Source organism: Phyllostomus hastatus, unplaced genomic scaffold (genome assembly GCF_019186645.2).
Source record: "Phyllostomus hastatus isolate PE091 unplaced genomic scaffold, TTU_PhHast_1.1 phas_contig_477, whole genome shotgun sequence".
Lineage (NCBI taxonomy): Eukaryota > Metazoa > Chordata > Mammalia > Chiroptera > Phyllostomidae > Phyllostomus > Phyllostomus hastatus.
This window is the reverse complement of record NW_025333889.1, coordinates 3,639,892-3,661,338: the sequence shown is the minus strand read 5'-3', so window position 1 is coordinate 3,661,338 and position 21,447 is coordinate 3,639,892. Positions and strand designations below refer to the sequence as shown.

General features: G+C 59.1%; 1 protein-coding gene across 1 annotated transcript; it reads right to left on the bottom strand.

Annotated features, from left to right (window-relative positions):
- Window positions 1-442: 442 nt before the first annotated feature.
- Window positions 443-13,747, bottom strand: LOC123823222 (Holliday junction recognition protein). The gene is made up of 9 exons (XM_045845704.1): window positions 13,620-13,747; window positions 13,270-13,336; window positions 12,556-12,611; window positions 11,131-11,230; window positions 9,294-9,358; window positions 7,943-8,026; window positions 7,115-7,181; window positions 4,034-5,516; window positions 443-1,172 (listed from the first exon to the last, which is right to left on the bottom strand). Exons 1-9 carry the CDS (start codon window positions 13,713-13,715, stop codon window positions 1,133-1,135), a joined length of 2,058 nt encoding a protein of 685 aa, XP_045701660.1. The 5' UTR covers window positions 13,716-13,747; the 3' UTR covers window positions 443-1,132.
- Between the last annotated feature and the right edge of the window lie 7,700 nt (window positions 13,748-21,447).

The following is a 21,447-nucleotide window of genomic DNA, read 5'->3' as shown; positions in this document are numbered from 1 at the left end:
TTGGGACTGGCCAGGCCCCCTCCGGCCCCCCGGACTGATTCCCACATGGAAGCTCTAACCCCAGCGTGAGGGGAGCCGAGATGGGCCTTTACGGTGGTGGGATCAGTGCCTTACAGGGGCTGCCGGCACCTGCCACTCGAGGGCGGGCAGCAAGGAGGCCCCGTCTGCCAGCCGGGACGAGTCCTCGCCAGAACCGGGCCATGGGGGCAGCCGGGGCTCGGCCTCCCGGCCTCCAGCACGGGAGAAGTAAACACCTGTGGCGTGAGCCGCCCAGCCCGTGGGACTTGGTGATGGAGCCTGAGCCCACACACACACACACACACACACACACGCACACGGGTCGCATGGCCCCAGCACAGAGATGTGGCTGGGAAAGGACCACGGTTCTCAGGACAGCGACAGCCTGGCGGGGGCGGGGGGATGGGAAGGGAGACGTGTCATCTTATCTGGAATCTTTATTTAAAATAAAAAACCCTGCAACACGTGGCAATAAAACAATCACTCGGTGTGGGCTTGGTCGCTGCGCCCTGAACACCCGAAAACATTCCACTGCTGGAGACGCTCCGCCAGGAAGGGTCCCGAGGCGGCATGGGCGCCGTGCGGCTGCCAGCACGCTCGGGGACTGTCCCGGGGCTGTGGGAATGCAGCCCGCTTTCCCCTAAGAACCAGAAAATGACTTTTTATGGGCGAGTGATGTTGCAGTTTGCAGCCTCCTGATCTGGAAGGCACCAAGTCCCACGGGTCTGAACGTAAAAGACCAAGCGGCTACATTTTTCAACTTTGGCTTCACAGCAAAACAGTTTCTCTAGGGAGATGGGAAATACACACGCATGTCTAAAATTAGCACAGAAAACATGAGCAAAATAGCTCTCTAAAGCGTAACATTAACACTTCTAATCGCACTACTTTATTCCAATAATTTGGTCACCAAGAACTCGGATGCGTCTCAACGAAACCGATTCCACTGAGATTTGCTTTGAAGGGCAGAAAACTGAAGCGAGCTCTAACATATTCTTGAGAATGAAACACACACACACACACACACACACACACAGAATAAGAGGGAAGAGGGAAAACACTCTGTAAAATAAGTTGACTACAGATGTTTAGCTTCGAGTTTTCTAACACAAAATCACCGATCTTCCATCCTGAAGGACATGCTCTTCTTTTCCCTAGAAAAAAAAAGACAACGAACATGATTTCAGTGAAATTCGACTAGAATTCCCAATGCCAAGAGCTTAAATGCTTTGTATTTATTCAGTGTCTATGTACATAAATACCAGCGTGTCCTCTACAGACAGTGCCACCGTGCTTTACACTACCCTACGGAATGAAAAAACACCCCCAAACCAAAAGAACCCCGAAGACAACAACAACGAAACCGACAGAAACCGCTAAGCCAGCAGCACACACTGCTGGGTAGCGGGTGGGCCCCGCCGTCCCGTGCAGCTACGCACACCTGCGCAGGTTCAGCGGCTGGACGACTGAAGCTGAACGTCCTCGTTAACCACGTGAAGGGGCAGAGACTGCCCGGTCAGAGGGTCACGGGGGGTCAGGGGAGGGGACCGAGGGGTCGCCGTGGCCTGGCGAGCTGAGCACGCAGGTACCAGCCACGAAAATGCCCCCTGTAGTCACAGCTCACAAGGATTTGGCCCCTGTCCTCAAGAAATGTACAAGTTAGAAGAAGAAAAAAAGGAAAACGATCAAATATGTTTAATTGTGGTTGAAGATGAAACTGCAAAGGCCTCCAGCGGTGGAGCCTGTCAAACTCCAGGGGAGCTGGGAGGGCCCAGGGGCCGCCGGGCCGGGCTCTCCTCTCGGTCCCTTTATGGCCAGGCCCCGGCGCGGCCGCCGCGCTGGGCATCCAGAGGGTGGTGTGGACCCAGGAGGGCAGTGACCCGCCACGCTCCGCTCCGGGGCTGAGTCAGCAGGCGCCGGAGAGGTGAGCGGCGTGAGCAGACCAAGAGAGGCGGTGGGGAAGGCCCAGAAGAGGGGAGACATCAGGAGGGCAGCGGCTGGAGAAGAGGTGTAGGTGCAGGGGTACAGACAAGTAGGGACAGCAGGACAGGGGCCCTGACGTGTCAGGGGCTGGGAGAGGTCCAGCCGCCATCTTTGGTGAGATGCACCCTTTCCGCTGAGAAGGGTGCTCCTGGGGGACGAGAGGTGACCTGGGAGAGCCCACAAGGTGGGTGGGCTCCGCACTCCTGCAGTGTTGGCCTCGGGCACGTGGCTGGACGGTGAAAGCCTCAGTCTCGCAGGACACAGTCCCCCTGCCAGCAGCCTGGTCTGAAAGTCCAGGGTGGGCCTGGGGTCCCGGCACAAGGGAAGACGCAGACAGTGAGGGAGAAAGCCCCCTGAGTTCGGCCGAGGCCTGGCCCCAGCAGTGCCTTCTGGGGCATGGCCGCCCCCAGGCCTGGCTGTCCCCGGCCGCCGACTCTCCCTGCGCCCCTCTGGGTCTCCCGGAAGGTCCCTAACACCCGGGAGGTGTCCTGCGCGGGGAAACCATCCACATCATCTGAACGCTCAGGTCACCGGCGCCGAGAACACAGGTCACAGTGTGGGTCCGTTCAACCTGCTTCTGGGTCGCTCACACGCGGTTTTGCGCACAGCAGCGGATGCCAAACATAAAACCAATGGGAGCCTCTGGAACTGAGCCGGGGAGTCTGCGCCACCAACCTGGAGGGTGTGCCCGTGCCCAGACAGCGCCCCGCAGAGGGGGTGCTGCAGAGCACGGGTGGGGGGGCGAGCCAGGGCAGGGGGTTCGGGGTTCGAGGGAAAACACTGGAGCTCCGCTGGGGCGGGGAGGGGGCTGTCATCAGGCAGCACCGGACAGGGCGGCCCCGGAGGAGCCCGGGTGCTGGCCGGATGGGGCGCTGGTCACAGAGCGCTCGTGCATCAGGCCGCACGCAGGCCAAGGAGCCAGGGCCGCAGGAGCAAGTGGAAGCACGAGGGAAAGGGAGCCTGGACCGCAGTCCCACGCTGGAGGGACAGAAGGGGCCGGGCCGGGCCCTGGGATCGATCGCTCGGGGAGGAGCGGTCGTTTCCACATCCACGGCACCCGGTCCCATCGGGAGCCGGCGCACCCAGGCTTTGGAAACGTGTCTTGGGAGGGGAGGCCACATGGGTGTGGACGCTGAGAGGCACTAGTGGGCCAGGGCAGGGAAGGGCCCAAGGGGGCCCACGGGGACCCGAGGGGTGACGATGGTGACGACGCAGGTGGAGGGAGGAAGGGCACACCTCCGAGAGGAAACACATGGTTCCCCGAGAGGGGCCGCAGGCAGGACCGCCAGGCGGACGTGGGGAGAGAGAAAATGAGACACCTGGGGCGAGGGTGGGGTCCGCCTGAACGGCCGCTGAGGGGCCACCCACGTGGCAGGGCGAGAAGAGAAGAGGAAGTTTTACCGGGACCCGCCCTGCCCACACCCCCAACATGCGAAATCCCAAACCTCCAGACGAGACTCGCGTCTAGCCCCGGCCGCTGGTGCTGGCGCAGCAGTGGCCGCAGGCGGAGCAGCGGCGGGGTCCACGTGGAAACCCGGCCGGGTGTGGTGGCCTGCAGCGGCACACCGACCTGCCCCTGCCCCCACCCCCCCACGCCTGTCTGCGGAGAAAATGGAGTGGTGCCAGCAGCACACTGAACTTCAGTCTAAGTGGCTGCACAGACCGGCTGGGGGGGAGGCGTGGGGGCACTGGGACGAGGGGCCAGCGGCAGCGCCAGTGCTGGGGCCCGGCCGGGAAGCCCAGGAGTGGACGGGCAGTCCCGGCTCCAGACCAGCATCGCCGCACACAGGTGACCTCCTGAGGGTGTGGCCAAGAGGCAGGACACGGCGGCCTGACGGAGGGACGAGGCAGAAGTGACGCGTCCCCCGGGCACCGTGTGAAACCTTTCCGCTGGGCGTGCTCCCAGCCCCGCCTCGCCGCGTCCGACCTTGGACGCGGGCTCCACGCCAAGCGACGGAGTCTGGGGGAGATTTTTGAAAACACGAACAGAAGGACGTCGCTGTGAAACAGCCACATTCAGAAAAAAACTCACCTTTTCTCCCCGTGGGCCTCTTCCCTGGGCCCCGGGGCGGCCCCGCCCACCGTGCGACAGGGACCCCGGCCGTCGGCCCCCCTTCCACACGCCCGCGGGTCGGACAGCCGCAGTCTCTTCGCCTGGGGGGAGGAGCTGCACCCGGCCGCCGGCGCTGACCACGGGGGCGGGCGGACCTCAGCTGTGCCCGGGCCCAGCGGACTTCTTACGCTGTGCCGGGGTGACGGCGGCGGCAACTTCGGGGGCCCCTGGGAGCCAGAGTCCGGATTTAATTTTCCTGAGAAGGCTTTCTGACTCTGAACTTGCACACGGGCTGTACCTGGAGGCGCCCCGGGACAGAAGGATGCCTCCGTCCCCGGAGCCGATGCCCGGCAATACTTGCGGTGCAGCCGGTCAAATCTCTCCTTAATCTCGTCGTAGTGGTCTCTCGCAGGGCCCAGGGGCTGCACCCCGGGGACTGAGAAAGCTCTGCTGAGTGACGCGGACTTCCTAAATGTCCCGAGGCCATTTCCTTGAAGAAGACTGGCTGACGGTGGCTTCCAGCGGCCCGATGGCTCGGTCTTCGGAAGGGGCGGAGGGGAAGCACCTTGCGGCAGCCCCCTTCCTGCTTCCAGAGCTTGTTGACTGAGGGTTTCGAAAGCTTCATTCAGACTCTTGGCTTTGGCTCTGCTGAAAGGTCTACTCGGCCGGTGGGTTTCCGATTCCCAGGGGCCGCCGGGGCTCCCTGAAACCCCCCTGTGCACGCGGACCCCAGAGGAGCTGGGCGGGTAGGTCAGGCACGGCTGCTTCCTGGGGCTTAGACAGTATTCCTGATAGAGTTTGTCAAACCTGCTTCGGAGGTCCCCGGGATGGCCCCCTCCCTCGCCCTGCAGTCCTCTCGGTCTGGGAAGGATTTTCACAGGAGAAATTAACCACTGTAGTGTCATCAACCGATTTTCCTGATCGAGGCGGGGGCCCCTGGGAGCCAGATACACGGCACTGCCGTCTCTGTGAGGCCACGAAGACAGCTTCTGGGGTGTCCTCTTAAGCTCCTTCCAGATCTGGAGTTTGTTCCCTTCAAAAGAAGCTTTTCCCAATGTTAATCCCGCCCCCTGGCCAGCAAGGCCTTGGAAGTTCTGGCACTCTCTCAGGGCGACGGCCCCTCTCCCGGGCTCAGGCTGGGGCCCGGGCCTCTCCCGGGGACCGCTGCAGGGGGGCCTGCTGCCCCGGCAGTACGTCCTATCCGCCCTGCTCTTGCCCCGGGGCCTCCGCCGGGAGGCGCGGGCCCGGACGATGAAGGTCTTGGTGGAGATGACGCACGAGGACCTGGCGCTCAGCAGCCGGCTCATGGAGCGCAGCATGCCCGCGTACAGGTCGCTGACGGTCACGTTGCAGAGGTCGTCGTCGTCGTCGTCGGCAGCCGCAAAGGACTGGCTGCTGGAGAAGCTGTGACCACTGGTCTCTCGCCAGGACACGCTGTCATCTCTGAGCACCACGGTCATGTCTGTGGAGAGAGGGCATGAAGACGCAGTTGGCTCAAGGTGAGACCTCCGGAGACGCGGCCACAGTGGCCACGGCGGCCTGGAGGAGAGCACGCAGGGAGGGCGCGTCCGCACTTCAGCCTGGCCGCACACGGAGGTCACGGGGCTGGAGGGTGGGGCATGACCCCGGTGGCTTTCTCAGGGCATTGCGGGAGACAAAGGAAAACCTCACACATGTCTGGGAAATCGCTTCTCAGAGATTTCTGGCTAGCTATAAAAATTAAATGTCTACTCTGCACAAAACTTCCCCAAAAGAGTCTTCCTTCCCCACGGGATGGTTTAGAACCTGGTGGCCTTTTCAGAGACTAACTAGGACCCAGAAAAGAGAGATGCTGTTTGTCTACAGAGAGGGCAGCAAGAACGAGAGACCTGGACACATCCCTTCAGAGGGCTTTGACCTTCGCACGCTGTCCGATGTTTTATATAGAAAAACGATAAAGTCAAAGCACCAGAGATGGGGATCATTCTCAAACACAGACAGAAAAAAATGACCCTACGTGTATACCACACTGACAATGAACGAATGAGAAGACAACATCCAAACAACTTTGCACACGGGCCCCTGAAGGTGCTCCCTCGGCGGGAAGGGTGGACGCCGCCCGCCGCTCGGAGACCGGGAAGCTTTTCCAGCAGACCGCCGCGCGGAGCACGGACAGGGGCCCCGGTTCTGCGCCTCACTGCTGGCCAACACGCCTGTGTCACTCGGGGGTGGGGGCGGGGGAGGCTGTGAAGTCAGGGCTGGGGGACACAGCGCTCAGAAACCGCTGGGGGCAGGTCAGAGGACACGAGGCCAGCGTGAAAGGGGCCGGTCCCGGCTGCATCCAGGACGAGGTGGGCATCAAACCGAGCACTGGCTGTGCATTCTAACGTGGAATTAAAGAAGGAAAACAGCCCGGGAGCCCTCACCGACTGCAGAGGGGTGAGGAGAGCCGGCGGGACGGACAGCTGTCCTGCAGAGAAGGGGCCAGCCAGGGCCTGCAGAGGGAGCGCGGAACCGGAGGAGGCCCGGCCGTGGACGCCCGCTCAGGCGGCGGCAGCGGTGCCCAGAGGCCGGGGCACGGGAGAGGGGTTCCGGGGAACACGAGCCCGGGCAATGTCCAGGGTGCGCCCACGGGTGCCTCTGAGGAAAAGGGACTGTCGCAGGGAGACCTCTGCGGGCCCTCCCGGATCCACGCAGCCAGACTGGAGTCACCAACAACAGGACAGACGTCCCCAGCAGACACATGTCGTCCAAGCGGATCGTCTGCCAAACATGGTTAATGCGGACCTCGCCACGAGGAGACAGCCAGACAAGCCCAGGCCGAGGGACATGCTGCAGAACCGCTGGCCGCTGGAAAAGCAGGACTGCTGCGAGTCAGGGATAGGACAGCGATGGCGCCGGTGACGGGAAGGCTGGGGGACCCTGACACAAAGTCGCAAACACATACGTGTACGTGTGACCTGCGCCGTGCAGGCGTCTCTCACAGCGCACGCTGCCGGTCTGCACCGCAGATGGGGGTGCACCCTGGGGTGGGTGGGGCTCGGCTCGAGCAGCCTGTCACACTCACTCTGTCACACTCACCGTGGGCAGGTCTGGGAGGCGAGACCAGGGTCACACGCGTGTCGTCTCCACCTCCACAGTCGTCGCACTGAAATCGAAGCAAGCGGTGTTAAGGAGATGCCGGCGGCCGGCTCCGGGCGCAGGAAGAGGGTCGCCCCGACGCCACCGCGCAGGCTGTGGGAGGGGACTGCAGGTCTGAGCTCGGCGGCAGCAGGGACAAGCGTGGGCGCGAGGACAGTGGACAGCAGTGGTGGGAAGGGGTGTCTTAGGAAACCCAGGGGCCTTTGTGTCCAGGTGGCCTCCGGGACGCCCTCGGGCCGGGGGGCCACACCTGCTGCTTCAGGACAAAGGCAAAGGGCGTTTCTGGCGCGCACCAACGCACACGGCCCTCACACTCGGCACACGCAGGACACACACACGTTCCCGTGAGGCCGGCTGCCTTCGAGACGAGCTCCTCACTCCAGCCTGGAACACCAGAGCTGGCACCTGCCTGGACCTTCTTCCGGCAAAGCTCCGGGATACAGGCTGCAGTGGAACTTGGGGGGCACGGACCCTGGGAAGAGGGGCCACCTCTCGCAGGGCTTAGAACCCCTCCATCCAAGGGTGGGGCACCCCTGGATTTCCAGGCCACCCCAGGACACAGTGGGACGCAGGAGGCCACGGCAGGCACAGCCGCCAGCTCCCCGAGGAGCCGTCTGCGGGCTCGCACGCGGAAGGGCCGGGGCACCACCGCTCAGCACGCTCTTCGCAGGCTCCGCGGGGACAGGGCGAAAGCGGGGCTGCACCGCGCCTGGGCACGTCCCTAGTCCGCGCTCAGCGACACAGGGACGCACGCGGGGGAGGGGTTACCTCCGCGTCCGGCAGCAGCGCGTCCGCCTGGCTCAGGTACTTCCTCCTCAGCTCGTCCTTCAGAGGGCTCCAGGGCGCTGCAGCCTGAGACGGGAGAGGCCAGCGCACTTAAGAGTGTTTGGGGGTGGGTGCGCGCTTGGCTGCCGGAACAGTCTGGCAACCTCATGACTGGGCAGCTCTTTAGATGAAGTTCCTGAAAGCCACCCCTTCGCTCCCTGCTGGCACCCGCACAAAGAGGTCCAGTGCCTCTGCAAGCCCACCTGGCCGGGACTCTGACCACAGGGCGCGTACCGGTGGCCACAGGCCGAGAGAGGAACAAGACAAGAAATGCAAGTCCGCAGAGGTGTATGGCAGCACTACGAGGGCAGAAAAAGGAGTAAGACAGCCCGAATACCCTCAGGTGTGCCTGGGACTCCGCTGCTAACTAACCCCGACCCCGGTCTGCACGTTTTAGGAGAAAGAAGCGCAGCGCTCCAGCTCGGGCGGCGGGAGCCGTAACCTCTCTCTCTGCCGCCGCACGCCCCCACTCTCTGCAGCCGAGTGGGGCGAGGCCGGGTCTGGGGACACAGGTGGGGGCGACACGGACGGGCACTGTTCAGTGTGCCCGACCACGGGGCTGCCTGCTTCCCCACGTCGCCACCATCCCTGCACGACATTCCCAGGGACCCCCTCTCCTCCCCGAGGTCACCGCCTTATCTCGTAGTTAGACACCCAGCGTCCCAAGCAAACCCGTGCATAGAAAGAGTGACTTCAGAGAAGAGCCACACGCTAGCTATTCCAGTACCCGACCCGGGAAGGGGCTCCACCGCCTATGTGTGTGTGTGTGTGTGTGTGTGTTCCCGTCTATCCCAGCTGGAAGGGAAGTCAAGAAGCAGGTCTTCCACGGAGACAGGTGGTGCCCAGGGCCCAGGGGCTGCCGGGAGACAGAGCGACGGCCTGCCCGAGCTCTGTGACCACGGGACTCGGTGGGTTTCCCAGGGCCCACCTGGGAAGATGCCCTAGAACGCCGCCCGGTAACGTGGGCCCCACGGAGAAAGGCCGCTCAGAGCCCAGCTCTCAGCACCGTGGGTCGGGCTGGGGTGAGTGGCAGCTGCCGTTTCCCTCTGTGCAGAGGGGACCTCACCCGGCGCCTGCGCCAGCTCTGTCAGGCCTGAACTTGGCTCGTGAGGGCTGCTGAGTGGCAGGCGGAGGAGGAAAGGGGCCTGCAGTGCAGGGGCCTGAAGGGGGGACCAAAGACTTTGGGGGGATTGATTAGCAAAGTGCGAGTCTCGGAAGAGGAAGGTGCCGGTAAGGGGGTGTGGGCCTGCACCCCAATCCCGGCTTCTCCCCTCACGGCAGAGGCGGGTCTTACCAGCGAGACTGCGGCAGCCAGACCCTCCTGGTGTAGAGTGACATTGGCGTCCCTGCTTTTCGAATCTAAAAGCGAAAAACGAAACTTCGATCAGGATTTTTGAGAAAGCTTGTGTGCTTCTCTCCAGGGCGGCTTCTGCGCCACCTGCGCGTGCTGCCAGAAGTCGCTTGCAGGTGCTCCCTGCAGTAGCGACACAGCTCTCTGTTGGTCCCCGAGCACCGAGACGCGGAGGCCCCGTCAGCAGGGGACCTGCCTCTCGTGGTGCAGACAGGGAGAACAGCGTTCACGTCATTTCTAGCTCTTTCCACGCCTCCTGTCCTAGACGCCGAGTCAGAGCCCAGCAGCACCCACGGAACTTTCTGTGAAGGCGCACAGGTCCCCACCCACCGGCCAAGGTGTCGGCTCCAAGCCACACGTGGCTGTCGGCCACTTGGAACGTGGCCAGTGTGGCCAGGGAGCTGAATTTTAAGTTTTATTTAATTTTCCATTAATCTGAACGGCCACAGGTAGCCAGCACTACCAGTGAGATGGCGCAGCTCTGGAAGAGCTATTTCTAGTTACTTCCGGCCGTCCAGGACACTCACGGACCTCAGGATTCACGGGGTTGAGTGTTTGCATCGACACTGGTACACAGGTAACACCCACGAGTTCACAACCTCAGTGAGGCCTCTCCACCAGTTTCCCCCTGAGGACTTCACCATGTCCTGCCCGCCCGGGGAGGCGGGGCGGGGAGGGCTAGGCAGAGCGGACGGAGGCTGCACGGGGTCAGTGGGAGCCGGTGTGCCAGACCTGTGACAGGTCCATCACTGAAGAGTTGGTTACTCCGCTGCCCCAGGCGGGGGGCCGGGTGTAAAGCACTCAGGCCCGAGCGGGTTCCGACCCGATCCACTGGTCTCGCCGACCATTGTAACGAATGCCGCCAAGGGCCTCTCACCCGGGAAATCCAGAAATTCAGGTCTGGCGTGTTGGAGGCTCTGCTTCTGAGCAGGGAAGCCACGTGACCCCCAGATCCCCCCGATCAAAGGTGCCAGTGGGGCGCAGGGAGCCCGGGGGCCACACTGTGGGCGTGTGGGGGCTTGGGTTGAGGAGCAGGAGATGGAGGGACGGAGGGGGCAGGACAGCGACGCCATGGGTGTGAGGAGGGGGGAGGGGCCGAGACAAAGGGGACACTGGACTTCTGGCTCGCTCGCAGGGAGGGTGGTGTGGGCCTTGTGCTGAGGGCGGGTCTGGGTGTTGCCTTTTTTTCAGTTGAGACGCACGGAGTTCAGACAACATATTTAAGAAGAGAGGCCGCTAAACACACCACACAGGGTCTGGGTGGGGGTCATGCCCCAGGGAGGGGCTCAGACCAGCTCTCAGGAGGGCACCCTGTGAAGTGGGGGGGGGGGGGGCTGAGGAGGAAGGAGAGGGAGGGCACAGTGCCACGAAGGCCAAGGCCAGGCTTTCCGGAAGCTTCACCACCAGGAGGCCCCCGTGGGACCGTGAAAGAGAAAGGGAGACTTCTGAGGAAGTCAGTGGTTCGTGCCACCACCTTACAAGAGCGAATCTTAGGTCTTAATAAAGTCTCGAAATTAAATTTTTTTTGCAAAAGTTAAAAATGGGTGGGGTTGAGGGGTGTGTGTTATTATTTTAGAATATTTGAGGACTGCTTATGCGTCCAGTGTCTCCGTGAGAGTGACCCAGCTCCTGTGGGGCGCTCAGGGGGAAGCAACAGGACACTCTAGGACGTTCTACTTTTTAAACCGCACTCAGGGGAACCTAGACTTTAAACGCTGTCCCAGAGACACGGCAGGCCCAGCCCCCCGCAACCTGGACTTCTGGCCCAGGGCACACTCACCCAGTTCCAGGTCCCGAGCGCTGGGCGCGGGCAGCCCGTCCCCTCCAGCCGCGGATTGCACGGGGCCCTCAATCCTGCTGGCCGTCTCCTCCGCGGAGCCCTTGACGTGCGGAAGGTGACAAGGACACCGTCTTTTCAGTCACCAGACACTTCAAAGCCCCCCAAAAGCAATAAGCCTCCTATGGGAGCACAGGAGCCTCACAAGGCTTCTCTTCTAGTGCATTCTGGGGGAAAAGGCTTCCAAACTTGCAGTACATGGCCGAGGTTCCCCTTGGAAAGGAAATGAGCTTGCTTCCTCTGGCTGCGCCCAGGGCTGCTACTTCGAAACCCACGCGGATGGTGAGGGATGGGGCGGGCAGAGCGAGGGGCCAAGGCCCGGGCGAAGGGCCTGCCCCTGCCCTTGTGTGGCGGCAAATGAAACAGGACGGATAGCCCCAGGGCCAGCAAAGCCCGAACTATCTATGACGTGGCCCCCTGCGGGACACGTGTTTATCTATTCGCACCTAAAGGAAGGTGCGAATAGCTAAACACCCTGCCGAGAAGAGAGCAGCTTTAAAGGAGTGTCCACAATATACATTCAGTGCAATAAAAGAGGGTAGAAAATATGGGCGCTTATAAACACGTGTATTATAAACAGGAATCACCTCATACTGAAACGTCACTAGTGACTACCTAGAGAAGCCAGGTCAATTTGAAGCATGCAGTTATGGATTTCTAACACTCCTACAACGAAATGTATTACGAGTGTTATTAAAGCAGTTCATCAGGAAGAAATATGTGACTTCTGAATTGCTGTTCATTGCTTTGGAGCCCTAACCCAAGGTTCCCATTCGGCAGTCTCCTTGGCAGGGACCGAGAGACACCAGATGCCCTCGCGCAGGTTACTGCCGCGAGAGGCCGTGTGGCAGGGCGGCAGCGGTACCGGCACCTTCTGTGGACACACCAGACCGCAGAGCTGCGGCGTCCGCGGGTACACCCGGGGCAAAGGCCTTCGGAGGGCAGCGCCACGCGGGAGGAAAGAACCGTGCGCCTGCGTCCAACCCCCTCTCCCTAATCTCCTCCCCGCCCTTCCGAGAGGAAAGGAGGCGTCTCCTTTCCCAGAGGGACCTGGATTTGGTCTTTTCTGTAAGAACCCGACTGGGAGAGCTGGCAGCTGGCAGAGTCCCGCGGCCTATGGCAGAGGGGACATGGGGGGGACAGAAAGGGCTTAAGCATCACGCAGCTCCTCCTTGCACTTGATGGACAACAGGAGAAACGCTTCTCAGTAAACCCTTAAAAGCAGACGACGGGGTGGCTACGGTGAGAACGTCGTGGAAGAGGGCCCCGCGGTGACCTCCAGAGGCGACTGGGACTGTCACACGCCACCCACACCTTCGCCCGCAGCACGGGGCACGCTGGCAGCAACACTCGCGTGACCTTACGTACCTGGATGTGGCCTTCGCCCTTCTTCTTTACTAGCCTTCCACCCCAAACTCTCAATCCTGAGGAAAAGAAACGAAATAAAAACGATTACTTAAATAATCCTCAGCACTGAGTTCCTGTTCCATCTGCATTCAAAGGAAACCCAAATGACAGACAAAGGGACATTATACTATTAAAACCAGGCCACATTTCTGATCTTCCGTTGTTTTTCATCTTTGTGAGGCTGAAGGTGTTTTCTTTCTTTTTTTTTTAAATCAAGATTAGACCAAAATCCATCGTTGATGACTCTCTCTAGCTATCGGGCAGTAGCTGGTCAAGTTTCATCATTAAGCCACAGCGTTAAATGGAAGCCAGGGAGCCCATGACTACCAAGTCCTGTCCTCCGCAGCACACCTGAGTTCCACCTGTGCAAGCTTTCCCCTCAAGGCATGGCCGGGTCAGCCAAGAGGCAAAGAGCTAGGACTTCATTGAAGGAGCAGGTCTCAAGAACCTTTTGGTGTCTGTCTTATCCAGCCCACCACAGAACTGGATCTGAGCTTGGCTTTCATTCGTAATAACACGTTGGTTACAGGGCTGAATGGGAAGAACTGACATCGCCCAGTGCAGACTTTCCTCGGATTTACCAAAGAAAAGCCGTGAAATTTAGGTTGGTTTGCAACACCAAACAGTAAGCAGATAGCCGTGAATATTCCGAAAGGGAGGGGGATGATTCCCTACCTTGGGGCGTCTCGTAGGTCAGCGTGGACATTTGCACCACCGGGGCATCCTCGAAGGGCTGGTTGTACTACAGGAGAGAAAGGGGCGTAAAGTCGGGTCCCAGGGGGCAAAGCCCCTGACCAGAGCTGAGAAGAGACTCCTTCCCCAACTCCTCCCCTGCCCCCAGACAGCCAAGCCCGCCTCCCTGCTCCCTGCACTTCCAAGACCACCTTCGCCGTCCTCTCTCCTTACCCCCGGCCCCAAACTCCACCTCCCCTGCCCGTGGCTTTCCTCCTCACCCCAGCCCCCCGCCCTGCCTTCCCTGCTTCGCCGGCCTCGCGCCCCTGCCAGCAGGCTGGTGGGGACCGCACCTTCTCGAGCAGCTGTTGCATGTGCCTCTGGAAGCGGCGGCGGCTGTCCTTGAGCTTCTGCAGCAGCTCGTCGTCCCCTAAGACCTCGTTTTCCATGGCGCGCGCTCCTCCAAACCTGGGCTCCCGCAGGAAAGTAGGACTGGGAGTCTTAGAACCGCGCCCGGTTCAAATAGTGACTCCGCCCTTCCTGTCCAACCCTCGGGTTTCCCATTGGCTGGTGTGCAGAAGCTGGGCTCTGATTGGATCTTTCAAAGCCAGTATTGAGCTCTACTCCCGACCAATCCGCGAAGGAGTTTCCGCATCCTCCCCGTTCCCACATCTGGGGACTGGGGTGTGCCGCCGCGCATGCGCACAGTAACTACACGGGTGTCCCTCTGATAAAAAACAGGGCCGCGCGAGAATCCTGGGGATCACGTACGGTTTCCCCCGGTGTGCACAGGGCAGGCGGGCACCTCAACCGTAGGTCTCTCTGAGCCCTTGGGGGGCGCCACCCTACCCTCCTCGGCTCCTGGAGCTGTCACAGGAGCCGGGGCCAAGAAAGAGCCCCCCAAATTACTAATACAAAGGAACTACTTGGATGAATATAACGGACACATGGTCAAAACCAAGGGCTGGGTGCAATCAGGGGAGGGAGGTGGGGATGGCAGGGGTGGGGGCGGGTAAATGCAGACAACTGGACTTAAAATAAAATAATTTTAAAAAATAAAATAAAATGAGAGCCAAAACAACCCCTCCCCAAAGGAGGTGGTAAAGTGAACATATATTTAGAGAAAAGTACCATAAACTTCACAGAATCCAGAAAAATACAAAATTTTTTTAACCTCCTGTGACACTTTTTTCATACATATTTTTATTGGGTATTTGGCCTCTTTGTTGATACTAATTTTGTAGCATTTTAAAGAGCATAACTTGGAACACCACTAGGTTCCCAGAGGGGGCTGTTGACCTCCTGGTAGCCTGCTCCCCAGCCCTATCACGCCACCCAGCAGAAATGAGGGGAGCAGAGGGCGGGGAGAAGAACTTCGGGGCTCCTGTGGTGTAAGCGTCCGGGAAATGGACGGTGATGGACTCAGAGATGTGCTGCCCGGATCCACCTTTAAGGGGGCCCCGTGGCTGGGAGGGCTGTCTGCAGGTGCCTTCCCGGGTGCAGGAGCCCCTCCTCCAGTCCTGGGACCCCGGGGCAGCCAAATGCAAAAGCAGATCCAGGTGGGAGTTTCAGTCCGGGGGCCTGGGGGTGGTGGAGGGACAACCCTGATGCTCCTGAGCTGTCCATGGAAGCTGCCGCTGCAATCTGTCCAGCCTCGATTCCCTCTCTCCTTTCCACAGGTGCCTGGCAGAAGGGCACTTGGTAATGAACGGCCTGCATGCTGTGTCCCACTCTGCAACCTGGAGAACCCAGCCTGCAACCAGGGCCGGGCTGCGAGTGGCCACAGAATCGACACATTCAGTTTGGAGCTTTTCCAGTTTTCACAAAGAAGCTGAGTTGTTTGTCCCCCTCCCCCCCACCTCCTCCCTCCCGGGGAGGGTTCAGAAGTTGGGCGTGCCCTTCCTTTCACCCTGTTTGCACACTCAGGTTAGTTTTCAAACATGTACCAGTCACATTTGGAGACGTGAGGCCTTGTATAACATTTTCTTTTTCTTCTCTTTTAAGGCTTGGACAAATGTCTCTGGTATGACTCTACAAAGTGTGACTGTGGCACTTCTCCAAATTGGCCTCTCTCAGGTCCTGGTCCTTACTTCTAGGAAACCACCCAGGTTCCAGGCTTCACCGACCTCGAGGATCTGCCTGTATTCCCGGGCTCACAGGCAAATTCAGGGGGAAGATTTTCTCAAGCGCCTGCCTTTCATTGAAGGTCGAAAAACATGCACGCTTGGGCTAATCCTCTCCGAGCCAGCCAAAGACAGTGCACCGGTCCTCATCCTTCAAGTTTGCTGGTGTCCCAGTCCTCTCTGGCTCTCCCCAACCCAGGGTCCAAAGCGGTGGCCTAGCGAAGGAAGGAGCCCTGCGCGATGCTCCTAGCTTGACCCCGTTCTCTACAACCCCTCCCCTCCCTCACACACGCCTTAGCAGCCTGAGCATGTGACCCAGACTCCCTAGGGAACTCCTTCCTTACCACTCCCGCCCCCCTGTAACAGGGAAGGATCGCAAGTCAGCTCCTTCCTGGCCAGTGGACTTGGAAGGTGCAGCACCTGGGATCTCACGGGTTTGGGTAGCCCTGCGCGGGGAGGGTGCTCAGCGCTGCTTTAGAATCTCCACTTCCGGCTGCGCCTGCACAGCGCCCTCTGCTGGCCTGGCCAGAATTTTCAGCCATCCAAGTGCCCTTTCAAATTGCGCACATAGGAACTACTTCTCCCTGGAATTATCGAATGTCTGCTCTCATAAAATATGCCTGGATTTTATACAGTTTTATATAATAAATGGGGATTTATTCTGCATAGAGTTGCCATGCCCATACTTTTATGTTGGAAAGATGTGGCTACATCATCCCCTGTCTGGTTGGAGAAGCACAGTTTTTGGCCGGTCCCAGCGTTGACCCAGAAACCGCTACGTGACAGCAGAAATGCGGCTCTGCGATGATCACCCACCAGCAGCAAGCCCCCCAAGAACAGGGTTCACTCTCCTCCGTCCCTCCGGGACCGAAGGAAACGGAGGGGCTGGGAGACCACCGACGAGTGAACTTCCCAAAAGGTGTCCATCGAAGCTGACAAAACACGTTCATCCATTATTTAAGGAGTCTGCTTTTTGAGATCTGCCCTGAGTGGCCCAGGTGTCGGCGAGGATTTAGGGGTGGGATCTTCGGTGAAGCTCGTTTATGAAGTCCACGGAGAGAAGGAAGGTTGAGTCAGTGGTGGTGCTTATCTGCGTGTGTGGCACTGACAGCACTTTGTGAAGAACTGTATTTACTTATCGTCATCTTAAGTGTGATTTCTTCTTAGTGTAATGGAGGTGACAGACATGCGTATCGTGTATTTGCCATTGGAAAGTGTCCATCGGATGCTGTAAAGATCTGTTTCTTCCAAAACGTTTCCAGTACGATGGCTTACTTTTAGGGCTAGCTTTCCTCGGCTGCATTGCCTAGAACGAACACGTGTTCTGCAACTGTCAGTGTGCGTTACTCATGCAATGAGAACACAGCAGAGCCGACCACGTGTTTTTACCTTGGCTCCGCAAAATCGAAGACCACTCACCCAAATGAGACGTGCGAGGCTCAGACATCCTAGAACTCTGTCATGCAATGTTTCATCATAACGATACCTCACCGCCCAGCTTTTACCCAGAAATGGTTTTTCCTGGGAAAAGCAGGGCTCCAGCTCTGCTGCGTGGTGTTCCCACCTCAGTTTCGTGTGGTGGGAAATTGCTTTTTATTCTTCACCTTAGGCTTTTTGCAAGCGACTCTGCCCTTCGGGTCATGATTAATGTGTTTTAATGGGCTATCCATTAAAAAAAATCAATGGAAAGGATTTACATTAAAAATAGAAGGCAATTAGATTGATTTGGATGACCTATTTTTAATCAATCCCATTATTTATGGATCTGAAAACTCTCCGGACCTCTCTCTCCGGCGCATTCAAGGGTCGCGACTCTTCTGTTATTCTGTGTGGATAATTTTAAAACAGGAGGCGCCAGGTTAATTGATAATTTGCTAAATACTTTTCAAAAGAAATTCACCTGCCGGAGAACTGTCCCCACGTTCTCTCTCCCCTTCCTCTGCCCCTTAGCCTGTTTCCAGTTCCTTCTCACTGCCCACGGCTGGCCGGGGTGAGCTGGAAAAATACAGAAGAAACTCTGTTCTGTTCTCGAAAAGTTTTGCTATATCCAGTCCTCACTTAAAATTAGATTTTCTGTTAATAGCGTTACACCTCCCAACCACCTTTATTCTTCTATATCCAACCATTGTTTCTATTGCTTCTGATGTTCTTATTTCTTGTGAGAAATAAGAACCTCTGTGTCTCATCACTATTATTTCTTAGCATTGTTATAAAGTGTATAGAATTTAGGGGTTTTTTTTAGGACTTGTCGCTTGTTTTCTTATTTTGAATGTCTTGCTTATGGTCCAGATGTTTCCTTCTATTGCTGAATGGAATCTATACTTTAGAACTCTGAATGTTCTTCATTCTGTAGTTTTGAAAGTGATGCCTAACCTTGCTATGGTCTGTGAGTAGCATTGTTATTACATACTTGAATTCAATGTAACAACGTTCTCCATTAGCAGTCATTCCTTGGAAATTCATAATGAAATGGGCTGGTGTTCAGAGGAGAAGAAACCTAAGAAAGCAATTGGAAAATGCCTCCTTTACCTGGGACACTTGGGAGTCACTTGCAGTAAGTATCCTGCGCCCGACAGTCCCCGAAGGAGCCGTGAACGTCCACCTTGGAGGGTCCTCGGAGTTTAAGTCCGTGTGCGTGCGTGTGTGTGAGAACACGGATGGACGTGCACACTGAGACCCAGACCACGCCCATCACTGGGGCCCTGAGGGTGAGAGCTCTCCCCTCCCGTGGGGACCCTGCCTATTTTTACCCTGGGTCTGTGGGTGCCTCCCTGGGCTGGGGCGTTCTGGAGGTCCATTCTGCGTGCCCACCGGGCTGCGGGATGCCCAGCTGTCCGCTAAAACATTAGTTCTGGGTGTGTCTGTGCTGGTGTTCACAAGAGAGGTCGGCACTTGGACCAGTAGACCGTGCCAGGCAGACTGCCCCCCTCCCAGGGTGGGTGGCCGTGATTCAGCGTGCCGGGGGCCTGGGTAGAGCAGAAGATGGAGGAAGGGAGGATTTTCTCTCCACGCCTGACCGAGCGACCTTGGACGTCTCCGGCCCTTGGACTGGGCCTTAAACCGTCGGCCCGTGTTTTCTCGGCTCCCGGGCCTCCAGCCTCTGACCGGCTCCACCCGCGGACTCTCATGGGCAGATGGTGGGGCCTCTCAGCCTCCATCGTCTCGTGAGCCAGTTTTTTAAGTCATAAATCTTTTAAGTGTGTTGAGGATGTTTTATGGTCTAAGTCATGGTCAGTCCCGGCTTCGTGGCTGTGTTCCTGCCGGGGCCAGGTGGGGCCAGGTGGGGCCAGGTGGGGCCAGGTGGGGCCGGCTCCGTGTTCACTGCGTTTCGAGCTCTGTGCTTTCTCCACTGGTTTTCCCTGGTCACGGTATCTGCTGGTTTATGTTTTCAAAGCCCCAACTCTTAGATTCCCTCATTAGGCTTGCGCATGTTTATCCTTTGACTGAGGAGTGTTTATTTTACATTTTTCTCTCTAAGGACCCTCGTTGCTTTACACCCTCCGCTGTTATTCAGCTTCTCGGTGGGACAGCCGGCTTCATCTCTTTCATTCTTTCCTCTTTCGTGGTGGACGTGTCTAAAGCTCGGATCGTCCCTGGAGTCAGCAGCACGGTGTGGCCCACGGGAGTGAACTTGGGGCCAGGCTGCCTGGGTTCAGAGCCTGCCTCGGCCACCTCCTCCCAGGGCGACCTGCAGCCAGGGGCCCCCGAGTTCTCACCCCAGGGGAAGATGAGAGCCCCCCGCACGGGCTTGCGATGAAGACTAAACGCCGTGACAGCTTAAAACTGCTGGGTGTTTGCTCTCCACCCCGGCCACCCCCCCACCCCCCCCCGCCGTGAGCAGGACTTCAGCATTCCCTGGATGAATTCTCCAGTAGTTGCTGCGTGTGCACATGTGTGCTGTCCTTTATCGCACTGACTCCGTGCTGACGACAGTGTCTCATCTCGGTCTCTGACCGCCCAGAAACCCAGGGCCCTGCGGCGCCTCCTTGCACGGGGGTCCCACAAACCCACGGGCGTGAGCAGCGAGCCCAGCGGATTCTAGGGCGCTGCAGGGCCACAGGCGCAGCCACGTAACGTTTGAGAAACGTGGACACAAAACACCCACCTTGGCATGGGCGGGCACCTATGCACAGCCCCGCAAGCAAGCCATCCTCAGTCCGCTGTGCAGTCGGAGCTGCTGACCGGGGTGATCTCAGAGGCGGACTCGAATCTCCCTCTGCCCCTTCCTACTGCTGCAGCGCATTCTCCCGGGGTTCACGGCCATCGCATTGCCCTTTCTCTGCCAAGTGTCCTCTTTTGGTCCTGTGCCCACTCCACGCTCTGCTCAGGGCATCAGTGGGGCTGGCGGGTGGTCCCGATGGGGCGCTCTGCGTTAGGAAACGTGAGGGAACTGGGTGGGGGTGCGGGGCTGTGGCGCCGTCTCCTGCAGTGGGTAACACACGGCGGGCGTGAGAACGTGGCACTGTCCGTGGAGCAGAAACGGCTACGCATTTTTCCTGTATTGCGTCCATCAGAAATCTCAACCAAGGCCGGGGGCGGCCTGTGTCGACGTCTCAGCTCTGCACTTTTTAGCCAAGGCCACCTTGGGCAGTCGGCCTGGGCCTCAGTGGTGCCGTCCAGAAAACGGGAACAGCATCCAGGTCACGGAGTTACAGAGATGGAGGGGGCAGGCTAGGCGAGAGCACCTGGCCCAGCATTGGCCTGAAGTATCGTGGTTGCTAAGCAGCGTGGTTTCCCAACCATGCAGGTGTGGGGCTGGAGAATGGGTATGGGGGGGCGGGCGGTGTGTGGGGGGGCAGTCCCAGGGCACATCGCGGCGCCATGGGTGGCAGTGGCAGAAGGTCCACCCGAGGCGCCTGGTCAGGAAAGAAAGGCGGGTGGCGGCGCCCTTTTCCATGGAAACTCCCCCAAATCGTGTTTTTTTTCTGAGGCCTGGAGAGAACGGCCCACTTACCTCAGAGAATAACTTCGGGATGTAGCGTCAGAGCTTTAAACGCCAAGCGGAAACCCGAGAGTGTCAGTGCAAGTGTGAACGCAGAGCTTTCCCACGGCGCCGGCCCGGGGGCTGCGGCTGAATCGCCCCCCTCCGCCCCGGGGGGGCGGGGCAGCGCACCCTCGCGCTTCCCAGGTGTGTGCTCCGAGCCCCCTCGCGCGGCTCCTCTCGGGACACCTGCCGCCTTGCGGACGGAGCCCGCCGGACTGTCCATCCAGCCCAGGGGGTCTGACTGCGTCTCTCTTCTCGGCCGCGTCTTCCCACGCCCGGGAGCCGGGAAAACGGCCTCTCCGCCCGGGGCTGTCCTCCATCCCCGACTGTAAGGCTTTCGCGAACCTTCCTGGTGGCTTCGAGGGTGACAGGAAGGACCTTTCTGAGCGGTGGTGGTGGTGCCGTGGGGCCCATTCCCTCACGTGGCTCATCTTCGGGGGACGGGGTGGTGGGGGGCGGCTCCTGCCCATTCACGGGCGGTCGTACACCCGTCTTGCTGTCCACTTGCTGTTTACTCCAAGACAAGTCTCGGGAAGGGGGCGTGTCTATTACTGTCACAGAGACGGTCACTGGCTGGGACGCCGGCATCCTGGAAGTCCCACCGCCGGGAAGCACGGGGAAAAGGGGCTCGATTTCATTGCTCGTGGGAACAGTTAGCCCTGCTGCAGGCTGAGCAGAGTCAGGCCCGTCAGCCCCACCGCCACCCACCCACCCACCCGCCTTGCTCCGACCCACAAAGCCCCTCCCCTGGGAAATGCCGGCGAGGGCCGCTGGGAGCACCGTCGTCACCCAGCGGGGGCAAAGCCTTTCCTTCTTCCCGCCTCTCGGAGGGGACAGAACCCTGGGCCGTGCGTCTGTGGAAAGTCATCGTGACGGTGATGGTGGTGATATGTCTACTTTTTTGCTAAATCTTTTCCTTTTTTAATGTGAGATTTGTCATCACAGAGCACCATGCGGACATCCATGGTCTGTTGAAAAACCACTCACAAGCAGACACCCCGGGAACCACCCCCCAACGTCAAGAAGTAGGACACTGCTTGCACCCCAGAGACGCCCTGGGCGCCCCGCCCACTC

Excerpts from the sequence above, each read along its gene's own strand:
- LOC123823222 (XM_045845704.1), bottom strand. The coding sequence starts at position 13,715 with ATGGAAAACGAGGTCTTAGGGGACGACGAGCTGCTGCAGAAGCTCAAG. Across the intron at positions 9,359-11,130 it reads CGCTCGGGACCTGGAACTGG|ATTCGAAAAGCAGGGACGCC; the intron begins GTGAGTGTGCCC and ends TTTCGCTTTTAG. Across the intron at positions 8,027-9,293 it reads TGGCTGCCGCAGTCTCGCTG|GCTGCAGCGCCCTGGAGCCC; the intron begins GTAAGACCCGCC and ends CTCCCGTCTCAG.